Source organism: Sus scrofa, chromosome 4 (genome assembly GCF_054392235.1).
Source record: "Sus scrofa isolate SSC_HxYL_T2T_F1_AM1 chromosome 4, Sscrofa_HxYL_maternal_Yorkshire_Landrace_v2.0, whole genome shotgun sequence".
NCBI lineage: Eukaryota > Metazoa > Chordata > Mammalia > Artiodactyla > Suidae > Sus > Sus scrofa.
This window is the reverse complement of record NC_139386.1, coordinates 130,360,435-130,372,720: the sequence shown is the minus strand read 5'-3', so window position 1 is coordinate 130,372,720 and position 12,286 is coordinate 130,360,435. Positions and strand designations below refer to the sequence as shown.

General features: G+C 40.0%; 1 protein-coding gene across 3 annotated transcripts in view; it reads left to right on the top strand.

Annotated features, from left to right (window-relative positions):
* BRDT (bromodomain testis associated) overlaps window positions 1–12,286 on the top strand; it is a 57,608-nt gene that overhangs the window by 18,715 nt on the left and 26,607 nt on the right. For all 3 annotated transcript variants that reach the window (XM_021090248.2, XM_085024005.1, XM_021090249.2), the window contains 8 exons: window positions 2,014–2,186; window positions 2,739–3,095; window positions 5,185–5,313; window positions 6,017–6,205; window positions 7,263–7,435; window positions 7,799–8,088; window positions 8,189–8,302; window positions 8,983–9,129. In XM_021090248.2, coding sequence (XP_020945907.2) covers window positions 2,014–2,186; window positions 2,739–3,095; window positions 5,185–5,313; window positions 6,017–6,205; window positions 7,263–7,435; window positions 7,799–8,088; window positions 8,189–8,302; window positions 8,983–9,129 — 1,572 coding nt within the window. The remainder of the gene's footprint in view (window positions 1–2,013; window positions 2,187–2,738; window positions 3,096–5,184; window positions 5,314–6,016; window positions 6,206–7,262; window positions 7,436–7,798; window positions 8,089–8,188; window positions 8,303–8,982; window positions 9,130–12,286) is intronic.

Sequence of the window (12,286 nt, the reverse complement as noted above, 5' to 3'; positions counted from 1 at the left end):
TTAAGTCAGTGTAAGTATTCCTCATTCTACACATCTTTTTAGCTCCTGGGTTCAAAGAGAATTAGTTGGGGATATCAAAGGGTGTGAGGTTATCTGCATGTATTTGATTCCTAAGTTTTAGCTCATGGTGAGAATTTGGAGACTGAGGAATATCAGCTCTACCTTAAAACACATTCAAATCTGTTTGGTTCCTGAGTTTGTTTAGCAAGAATTTGGAGAGTTGTATGTTAAATATGATAAAGATGTGGGGAAAAAAATTAGAGAACGAGAGAGTGGTGGGGTAGAGAGAGAAGGTTGTTTTATAACAGGGTGGCTTGAGAAGGTGACTTTTGAGTAAAGGCCCGAAGGGCGTGTTGCTCTGAGCCATGAGGCTATCTTCTGCCAGGCAGAGCAAACGGTCTGCTTGTGCCTCCCCGACCTGAAGACAGCAGGCCAGTGGTCTGGAGTGACATAAGTGAGGGCGAGGGTGGTTGGAAGGCGGGCACAGGTGGGGCAAAGGTAGAGAGGTCATAGGTCCTCACAAGCCTTTGTGGGGATTTGGGCTTTTACTTAGAAGATTAGAAGCCACTGGGCAATGAGCAGAAGTGTCACGTTCTTATTTGAATTTTAAAAGATCATGTTTATTGTGGTTTTTGAGAATAGACTGTAGAATATAAAAAGCGCTTAGAAGAAAGGAAGGCCTCTTAGGATGCTATTGTGGGTTATTATCATCAGTAATAGTAGTTGGATTCTAGGTAAGAGGATAGAGCACAAATATTTGCTGATGGATTGGATATTGGGTGTGAGAGTAGAGTTGAAGATGTGACTCCAAGATTTTTTTGGCCTGAGCAATTAGAAAAGAGTGAAGGAGCCCTGATGGAAGGATGGGCTTTTGAAATACAGCCATCCCTCAGAATCCCCGAGGGGCTGGTTCCAGGACCCCACCATGGATACCAAAATCTTTGGATGCTCCAGTTCTTTATATAAAGTGGCATAGTACAGTGGTCCTCTGTAACTGTGTACTGCATCTGAGGTGGTTGCATCCTCAGATACGGAACCTGTGGATACCGAGTGCTGAATGTAATAGGTTTCAGGGCGATGTGATCCAGCTGCCTCCAGTCCTAGCACTCTGGGAACAAACAGGGCAAAAGAATATGCACACATATTCCTTTGGGAAAATCATCTGAAGGCTACATTGACAAGAAAATCATGTTCACATCTGTTGTTCAGTGTCAGCCAGCGATGGGCCATCTGAAACAGTTGTCTTGGGGGGAGTTCTCTTAGTGGGTTAAGAATCTGGCGTTGTCACTGCCATGGTTTGGATTGCTGCCTGGGAACTTCCACATGAGGCGGTGTGGCCAAAGAACCCCCAAAGACAAAAAACACCGCTCATGAAACAGTTGTCCTAGGATATTTATGAAGAGCATACTGTTGCCTCCAGGGTGTCCAGAATTTTTGCTTGAGTTTACAGCTACCTGAAACTAAAGTCACGGAGCTGTTGATCTGAGGTTAAGCCAGGCACCTTTTTGACTAGTGAATAAGCCTACCATTAATAACAGGTTTAGAGTCTCCAGTATGATATCTAAATTAGTCTAACACTGTTAACACTGGGAGGATTTTAGAGAGGAATGGAAGCATACTGTGTTTATATTTGAAAAAGCTGAACTAAATGTTTTGGTTTTTTTTCCATCTTTTTGCCTTTTCTAGGGCTGCTCCCACAGCATGTGGAGGTTCCCAGGCCAGGGGTCTAATCAGAGCTGTAGCTGCCAAGCCTATGCCAGAGCCACAGCAACGCGGGATCTGAGCTGCGTCTGTGACCTACACCACAGCTCACGGCAACACCAGATCCTTAACCCACTGAGCGAGGCTAGGGATCGAACCCGAAACCTCATGGTTCTTAGATTTGCTAACCACTGAGCCACAACGGGAACCTCCAGAAAAAGCTGAACTAAATGTATTAAAGTAGAATACTAGGAAAAATAGTATTAGTTCTATGTTTTACTCAAATATTGACCCTCAGTCACACTTTACTAGGTGCTCAACAGAATGTAGCGATTTCTTCTGTTAAAGGAAAGCAGTCCCCCAAAGCACTGGAAACATTACTCAAGCAGCAAGTGATTCCTGCCGTATATCCTGAAACAACTCTCTCTCCTTCAAACGTGGTACAAGGTGCTTCGCTCAACTCTGCCTCACAGACAGTGGCCCAGGTAAGTTTTCTGTAGCTTTAAACTATTCAGTGTAAGGTTGTTGTGATGTCTCTTTCTAAAGATTTATGTGAAAATTGGTCCTCAGCAGACAGCAGTCATTGTCTTTGTGAACAGTGACCTGGGGTGTGAACCAAATTTTAGAGATTTCTAAAGGACAGATTTCAGCTGTCTTGGTATGTTTGTAGGTATTAATATCCAGCTTGTTTTTGTATGTGTGTGTGTGTGTGAGATGCAGCTTTTAATGGCTCACAACTTGATGAGTTGATAATTTTCTTTTTAAAATTGGTTATCCTAGTTGATTTCAAGTGTTCAGAAATAGCCCCCCCATCTCTCATTGGTCTCAGAGGTTTTTGCACAAGACAATTCTTTGCGGTGTGGGAAGGAAATATTTGAACTATTAAATAAAGTTAACTTTGATATTTACAAATAAGACTTGTTGCTAAATATTGGTTCTCTTTTTAAACTGATAAGGGTGGTGCTCAAAGTTTGAAAACTCTTGCTCCGAATGTCACCTTAATTACTGTTTTTTGTTGTTAATTTGTTTCATTTGAGGTTACAAAGGGTGTGAAGAGGAAAGCAGATACAACAACGCCTACGACCTCTGTAGTTAAAGCAAGTGGTGAACCGTCCCCAAAGCTTTTTACGGAAAAAAAATCAGGGAAAATGCCGCCTATGAAAGAAAATGCACTAAAGACTGTTTTGCCAGATTCTCAGCAACAGTGTAAAACCGGAAAGAATGTTAAAGTAACCGAACAATTAAGGCACTGTAGTGAGATTCTTAAAGAAATGCTTGCAAAGAAACACTTGTCATATGCATGGCCCTTTTATAATCCTGTTGATGCCAGTGCTTTGGGACTACATAACTACTATGATATTGTGAAAAATCCAATGGATCTTGGAACCATCAAGGTAAATGTTGCCTTATGAAAAGAAATTTAAAATTCAGAAAAAGATAACAGAAAATTAAAATCACCAGTAGTCATACCACCTGAAGTAAATCATGTGTACATTTAAAAATGTATCTTTCTGGAGTTTTTGTTGTGCCCCACTGGCTTAAAAATCCAACTTGTATCCTTGAGGATATGGGTTCGATCCCTGGCCTCGCTCAGTGGGTTAAGGATCCCATGTTGCCATGAGCTGTGGTGTAGGTTGCAGACTTGACTTGGATCCCAGGTTGCTGTGGCTGTGGCGTAGACTGGCAGCTGCAGCTCCGATTAGACCCCTAGCCTGGAAACTTCCATATGCCTTGGGTGCAGCCATAAAAAGCAAAAAATAAAAAAGATAAAAAATAAAAAATGTGTATTTTTTCATTCAGTTCAAACACATTCATGACTCTTTACCACAATGTTTGGATTACAGTAGGTAATAAAACTCTGTATCTTAAATTTTCACTCTGTGGATATTTTCTTATATATTCAGAAATACTTCTAATTTGCATGATTATAATACAAAAAGGTTTTTTGGTAAGGCATTTATGTGCTTTCCAATCCTCCCTGCATCTTTTGGTCTTCTGCTGGATTGGTAAATTTTTGTCATTGCCGATTTGTAAGCTTTAAATTATTGGAAAATTTAATTATGTATATTTACTTTACAGAAAACTACTGAAAGAATAGCATTTACAAAATAATTTATCTTATTCTTCCTTCTGAATGACTGCTCATTGAACTCTGTATATTCTTTATTTATTTATTTTTGGCCACATCCATGGCCCGTGGAAGTTCCCGGGCCAAGGATCAAACCCACGCCACAGCAGTGACAGCGCCAGATCCTTAACCCACTAAGCCACTAGGGGATTCCTCTCTTATTTATTGTTGTCTAGAAGAAGTTTGGTTCTTCTTTTAAACACAGTGGAATTCTAAAACGACAGTTATTTCCCTCAGCACTAGGACATCTTTGGGCGTCTCTTGTTGCTACTGGGAAGCCTGCTGTCAGTCTTCTTCTCAGTCCCTTGTAGATAATCTGTTTTTCTAGTTGTGCATTTAATTTTATTCATCCTGATTAGAAATTAGCACTTTCAATCCAAAGTTTGTCATGTTTTATGTTCTGAAAGAAAGAAGTTTACCCGTTATCTCTTCATAATACGCTTTTCTACTTTCCCCTAATTTCTTACACTATTTAGACTGAGAGGTCATGAAACATGACCTGCAATAAGGAAACGTGAGCTGAGTTTTAAAGGATAAATAGGACTTAGTAAGTTATAGGATATTTTAGGCAGGGGGAGCAACTCGAAGGCCCTGTAGGTGAGAAGAACATCCAGAACGCAATATTTACGCCAACGTGAAACACCTAATATGAAGCAAGGACTAGGCGAAGGTGCGACGGGAGGGAAACAGGGGCTTAAACACGAAAGACGCTCATTGGAGAGGCCGAGAGCAGGCCTCGAACGTGAGGATTGAGGATTACATACTCACACTTGACCCTTATAATGATTGCTTCAGCAGCAGTGTGGCGGCTGGGGTAGGAGGCTTCCTACAGGACTCCAGGGGATAGAAGCGGCTGCCTGCTGGCTTCTCTGCACTCTTCTACCACTTGATGTGCAGCTACCTAAACATATAAACCATCCTGATGGTTCTCTTCTGTTTAAATTTGAATGTCTTTTCATTCCAGGATAATTTTAATATAAGCCTTTCATTTAGATGGTTAAGGCTGATTTAGGGAATTTATTTATTCACTGTTTTCTTACAATCAAACTGATCTATCCAAGGTTATCTGGAAGCATTTTTTCCCCCTGCTTTTGTGATTTTGTTCCTTCTTTGTTTGGAATGCCCTCCTCCATCTCTAGTTGTCAAAATTCATTGGAATTTTTTTTCAAAAATCTAAAAATGCAAAACAAATGTAGCAGAATTTTAACATTTGTCAAATCTAGATGGTGGGTATCTGGTTTTGGTATTATCTGGATTATTCTTCCTGTATGTTTGAATTATTTCATAATATAAACACTTAGTATAGGTGTTTAAATGATGTTGTTTGTGAATCCTGTAATTTTTCCTGAATTAAGGGGAAAATGGACAACCAAGAATATAAAGATGCATATGAATTTGCTGCAGATGTCAGATTAATGTTCATGAATTGCTACAAATACAACCCTCCAGATCACGAAGTAGTGACAATGGCAAGAATGCTTCAGGTGAGTTTTTACTTATGTTCTCAAAGTGAGTTTCCTCTGAACATAGTTTAAAAATTTTAGAACCATAGCTTAAGAGATAAAGAATACACCCCACCCTATACACCAAGTACTAAAGCATAATTTATACTCTTAAAGCTGTGGGGGGTTGTTGGTTTCCTGAGGTATGGCATCCACGGGGAGTGAAGCTTTTAGTGAAGCTGCCCTACGTGGAGAAGGCGTCGGGGAAATAATGGTGAGGAGAGGACCGTAGACAGCTCAGCTGAGAAGATTGGGTCAGTGTCCCATTGAAGGGACGGCTCAAGGGCTTTGGAGGCTGAGCCCCCGGAAGGCAGGTCGTAGAATGATGCACCTGCACAAGGCAGGAGGTGGTGCAAGAAGCTCCCCTGTGTCATCTGAGGCCTGTCTTACCTGGCAAAGGGAGAAAGTTGCCCAGGTTGGTAGGCGGGGAAGCTTGAGTCTTACTGTATTTCTGGAAAGTTTTTTTTTCCTTCAGTTTAGAGATATAATTGATACTGTACAAGCTTAAGTGTACAATGTGATTTGATATGTGTATATACGTGTATATACTGTGCAACGACTACCACAAAGAAAAATCGAATTCTCAGCAAAGTGTAACACTGAAATGTACCTTTTTTAAAAAGGTGTTACTGAAGCATTAAACTAGAAATGTGAAAGACCTTAATAGTCTGACTTTCCATTATAGGATGTATTCGAAATGCATTTTGCGAAGATCCCAGATGAACCTGTTGGGAGTATGCCTGTATGCTACATCAAAACAGACACCACAAAAACCCTTGGTAAAGAAAGCAGTAGTGAAGCTTCCTCTGAAGATACTTCTTCTGGTGACTCGGAAGATGAACGGGTTCAGCGCCTTGCAAAGCTTCAGGAGCAGGTAGCTGATTATATTGATATGAGGGGGTTTTGGTTTTTTTTTTTTTTTTGGTCTTTTTAGGGCCGCACCCACGGCATATGGAGGTTCCCAGGCTAAGGGTCTAATTGGAGCTGCAGCTACCAGCCGACACCAGAGCTCACGGCAATGCCGGATCCTTAACCCACTGAGCAAGGCCAGGGATCAAACCCGCAACCTCATGGTTCCTAGTCAGATTTGTGTCCGCTGTACCATGATACAAGTTTTTATCTTCTTTCTATGAGCTGCTGCTGATTTATTATAAAATCCTATTTGTAGTTAAAAGCTGTTAGATCACTTAGCAAGTGTGACGTTACTTATTGGCATATTTTTAGTGTGTAATAGTCTTTTTTCCTACTCAATAATTTATACATGTTAAAACTATATTACTTATATTCCTAACCACAATAGTTGATTCTCATTGAGACAATTTATATGACATAACCTGAGATATTTTATGAATGAAATCTTTAGCATTTGCAATGCTTTGTGTTAAAATGTTGACTTGCGGAGTTCCCATCGTGGCACAGTGGTTAATGAACCCGACTAGGAACCATGAGGTTGCGGGTTCGGCCCCTGCCCTTGCTCAGTGGGTTAAGGATCCGGTGTTGCCGTGAGCTGTGGTGTAGGTCACAGATGCAGCTCAGATGCCGTGTTCCTGAGGCTCCGGTGTAGGCCCAGCAGCTACAGCTCTGATTCGACCCCTAGCCTGGGAACCTCCATATGCCGCAGGAGCGGCCCTAGGAAAGTCAAAAAGACGAAAATAAAATAAAATGTTGACTTGCTTGGAGCTCAGTCCTAACAAATCAGTGATTTAAGACTTAAGACCACCTGGCAAGATGAATGATTGTTTGTTGGTCTGTTTTTAGATAAAAGTTTAAGTTGAGCACATGATAGTCTTTGAAGTATGCCCTTCAAAATAACAAATTTATGAAGGGAATTTCACAAAGGATATTCTTGACTTTTGAGTGCCTTCTCCTTTTTTCCTACTGTCTTTAATTATTTAGAGCCGTTAATGTTTAAAGAATTTTTCCTTCATCAGCTCAGAGCTGTTCATCAACAGCTACAGGTTCTGTCCCAAGTACCTTTGCGTCAGCTGAAGAGAAAGAAGGAGAAGGCTAAAAGGGAAAAGAAAAAAGACAAGACCGAAAACAGAGATGAAAATCCAAAGAAAAAGTTTAAGCAAATGAAGTTAAAGGAAAAGTCCAAATGCAAGTAAGTATCTTTTATGATGCATTTTGCTACAATTGCATTGCCTGAAACCCATGAAGAGTTCCCTCGTGTGGCTCAGCAGGTTAAGGATCCAGCATTGTCACTGCTGTGGCTTGGGTCATCACACAGGTTCAGTTCCTATCCTGGGAACTTCACACCCCGCAGGTTTGGCCAAAAAACAAACAAACAAAAAAAGGAGTGATTTTTTTTTTTTTTTTTTTTTTTAAGTGTTGGCCATACCCACAGCATGTGGAAGTTCCAGGGCCAAGGATCAAACCAGAGCCTTTGCAGAGACAGTTCTGTGTAGTTATGCTGTAGGCCACAGGGGAAGTCCATACATTTAATTAATTTTAACTTGTGTTACAGTCAGCCCAAGAAGAGGAAACCACAGGTTTTTGCTGTGAAATCTGAAGATGAAGATAATGCTAAACCTATGAACTATGATGAGAAAAGGCAGTTAAGTTTGGATATAAACAAACTCCCTGGGGATAAACTTGGGCGGGTTGTTCACATAATACAGTCCAGAGAGCCTTCCCTGAGAAATTCCAACCCTGATGAGATAGAGATAGACTTTGAAACACTGAAAGCATCAACACTGAGAGAACTGGAGAAATATGTTGCTGCATGTCTAAGAAAAAGACCACTAAAACCTCAGGGTACGTATCTCTCTGTGTGAGTAGCAATCAGTCTGGTATTTGTGTTAGTTCAGGGTTATACTCACTCTTTTTTTTTTTTTTTTCTTCCTAAATCACACAGGTAAGAGAATAATGAAGTCCAAAGAAGAACTTCATTCACAGAAAAAAGAAGCGTTGGAAAAGCGATTGCTGGATGTCAATAATCAGTTGAATTCCCGAAAACGGCAAACAAAATGTAGGTAGCAGTTTTTTGTTATTTTTGAATTTCAATTTTTTTTCTTTTAAGCCCTCACCTGTGGCATATGGAAGTTCCCATTCTAGGAGTCCAGTCGGAGCTGCAGCTGCAGGCCCAGGCTACAGCCACAGCAAGAGCTAGATCAAAGCCGCATCTGCGACCTACGGCTGCAGCTTGTGGCAATGCTGGACCCTTAACCCACTGAGCAAGGCCAGGGGTCAAACCACATCCTCGTGGAGACTACTACTAGTTCTTTTTTTTTGTAACTCAATGAATTTTTACATTTACAGTTTGTGCAATAATCATCACAACCGAATTTTATAGCATTTCTGTCCTTTTAAGTTTGATTAGGTCCCATTTGTTTATTTTTGTTTTTGTCGTCATTCTTCTAGGAGGTGGATCTGAGAAGTTGTTGCTGTGGTTTAAGTCTGGAGCATGTTCAGACTACTGCTGGTTCTTAACTCACTGAGCCACATAGGGAACTCCTGTTTATTTTTGTTTTTGTCGTCATTCCTCTGGGAGGTGGATCTGAGAAGATACTGCTGCAGTTTAGGTCAGAGCGTCTTCAACTACTTCTAGTTCTTAACTCACTGAGCCACAGCGGGAACTCCAGTAGCAGTTTTGGACTTTTCTGTGACTGTTTGATGTCTGCCATTTTAATGTCTTGCCCTGTTTTGTAGCTGAAAAGACTCAGTCACCCGTGGCCATTGGAAGTGGTTCCAGATTGAGTGAAAGTAGCAGCAGCAGCGGCGGCAGCAGTAGCTCCTCGGAGTCTGAAAGCAGTAGCAGTGCTTCAAGCTCCTCAGACAGCAGCGATTCTGAATCAGGTTAGCCGCCCCCTTAAGCGCACCTCTGCTTGTGGGAAGAGATTTTTCTTGTAATATTGAGACTTAGAGTTTGAAGAAATGTTTGTTACTTCCTCAGAATCGATGGTTTGGATGCCGCACTTACTATTTCGTTGCATGTTGACAATCTTACTATTTTTCTTAAAAGAGAAAACTTCGCATTATACGTAATATTGAAAATAATGTACTAAATGGTGGGATCATTTCAATATATAATGTGAAATTTTAATAACTAAACAGTCAAATCATAAAATGCTGATCTTCACTCTTTTGATAAAGTAAAAGGTGATTTGAAGACATCTTTCACTTTAGTCGGATACATCAGATCGTTCTAAGGTTGCAAAGTATGTGCTGTTGTGACAATATATTTTAAATTGAAGAATCAGTTTTGAATTAAGAAACCAGCCATCCCAGGAACAGTATAAAGCAGATTTTTTTTCCACTTCAGTGTTATCTTCGCTGTAATATATTATCTTCCATTTATAGAAAAATGTACTTTAAATTCAGATGCTCAGTTATGCTAAAGTACCAGATTCCCTTATATAGTTTATCATCAACTCTGTCAAGCTTAACTCATTCATATTTCCTCGGTGCTCTGTCATTGCTGGCTATTAGTTGACAGGTGGTCACTGCCCGCAGGATACAGACTTGGCAGAGGCGTTCCATCGTTAGTCACCAAAAGGCAAATTCAAGTGCAGGGCGCTTTGGGTCCTAAAATTTTGCTTTATTTTTAAATGAGATTTTTTTTTGTTTGCCATGAGATTCAGTTCTCTTTAAAACACCCCACGCAGAATATTGTCACATCAGGAATTCTTAGCACTTGTAAGCATGTACCTCTTATTTCAATCTGGTGGTCGGGGCTGCTGCCTTGCCCTTGCCCTGCATTGTTTGATTTTTGATTCTCTTTAGTTTGTGGCCCTGATGGCTGCGTTTTGTTTTTACATTTCTAAAGTAGTAAACATTTTTTGTTAGAATGAGCAGAATTTTTATTTGTGTTGAAATTTGTCATGCAAGAAAAAATAAAGACTCAGATGATACATTATTTCCTTATAGTTGACTTTTAGCATAAAAAATGCTGGAAAAACTCTTTAAGTTGCAGTTAGTATTTTAAATTGTGACTAGCATTTGTAATTTCATCTAATAAAGCATTTGTGGCTTACTAAGTTAAAGCCCTTTGTGTTTTATTTGTAGGATAGAACTCATTGAATTATCTAATTATATTTTGACTACTGAGCAATAACTACCTTGAGTATTAAGAGGAAAAGTACTTCAATAAAGTACCTTAATTTTAATTTGAATTATCAGTTTCTGATAGAATCTTCCAGTATGTTGCTTGAAGGAAAGAATGTTTGTCATCTACTGTGTTTTCCTAACTTTCTAGGAGAACAACTCAGCCTCAGAATTCTAATTTTAAAACTGCTGAATTTTTATTTTATGACTGACATTCTTATTTAGTGTCATCTTTTTCAAGTAACAGAGGCCGTTTTTTAAAAAACTGTTAAAATCAAAGGAGCAGATTTTTTATTTCTCAACTACTTCAGGCATGGTGTATAGTTTTGTGGCACTAAGGTCGATTTGTCTTCTAAATGATGGGATAGTATGAGTTATCTTTTATCTTTGAAATTTTCGTCGTTTTATGAACCACCTACCTACTTCATTGGCGAAACACTGTATAAGTTGCAAGCGCAGTGCTTAACGGGGAAAAAAGTTCTGTCCTTGCCTATTAAAAGAAATTAGTAAATGAAGCAGTTTTTCCTATTAACATCAGCTGTACCCATTAAAGTACATGAGGTTCTTGGGTTTGTAAGGTTCTTGATTTCTAATGCAAAGCTAACTACATATATATACAATTTATGTATATCTGTAACTTTTCTGAGAACCACAAAAACTGATAAAAGGACTAGAAACTGTGACTCTGTCATCAGCTAAACCTATTTTAAAAATAAGCAAAGCATCTACTATTCTTTTCTTTGCTTTTTTTTTTTTTTTTTGCTTTTTAGGGCCACACTTTTGGCCCATGGAGGTTCCAAGGCTAGGGGTCCAATCAGAGCTGTAGCTGCTGGCTTGTGCCATGGCCACAGCAACAGCAATGCAGGATCCGAGCCCCATCTTTGACCTACACAACAGCTCATGGCAACATTGGATCCTCAGCCCACTAAGAGAGGCCAGGCACCTCTCCTCACCGCAACCTCATGGTTCCTAGCTGCACCACGATGGGAACTCCCCCCCCCTTCTTTTTTGTTTCCAAGTCCTAGTTTTAGAGTGAAGGGAAATGGGACTATAGAAAAAATGTAATTTGTGAAGATTGGGTATATTAGCAAATTCTTTGTTTCATAAGTAAAAATTAACTGAAAATAAGATTTTGTAACTTTTTATTTTGATTTGTTAAGAACTGAGACTTATAGTTTGAATATCTTTATGTAACCAGAATTCTGATTAAATAAGACTTTGATTATTCAAGGTAGGAGATACACATATAATTACACTTTTCAACTTCTTTTTTTTTCTTTTTTTTTTTGTCTTTTTAGGGCTGCACTTGGGGCATATCTAAGTTCCCAGACTAGCAATCAAATTGGAGCTACAGCTGCCGGCCTACACCACAGCAAGGCCAGATCTGAGCCACGTCTGTGACCCCACACCACAGCTTACGGCAACACCAGATCCTTTAACCCACTGAGCAGGGCCAGGGATTGAACCCACATCCTCATGGATCCTCGTCAGGTTCCTTATGGCTGAGCCACAAGGGGAACTCCTCACCCAAATTTTAATAGTGGACTCTCTTCTGAAAGCTTCTGTGAGAAATTCTTTTCTGAAGTTCCCTCTGTGGTGCAGCAGAAACGAATCAAACTAGAATGCATGAGGATTTGGGTTCAGTTCCTGGCCTCGATCAGTTGGGGGTCTGGTGTTGCCGTGAGCTGTGGTGCAGGTCGCAGATTCGGCTTGGATCCTGCATCACTGTGGCTGTGGTATAGCCTGACAGCTGTAGCTCTGAATCAGCCCCTAGCCTGGGAACTTCCATATGCCATGGGTGCAGCCCTAAAAAGAAGACAGGAAAAAAAAGAAATTCTTTTCTGATAGAAAGATGTTGAGCTTCAGTAATTTTTTCTTAATCTATTTTTAATACCTATCTTCCTAAATT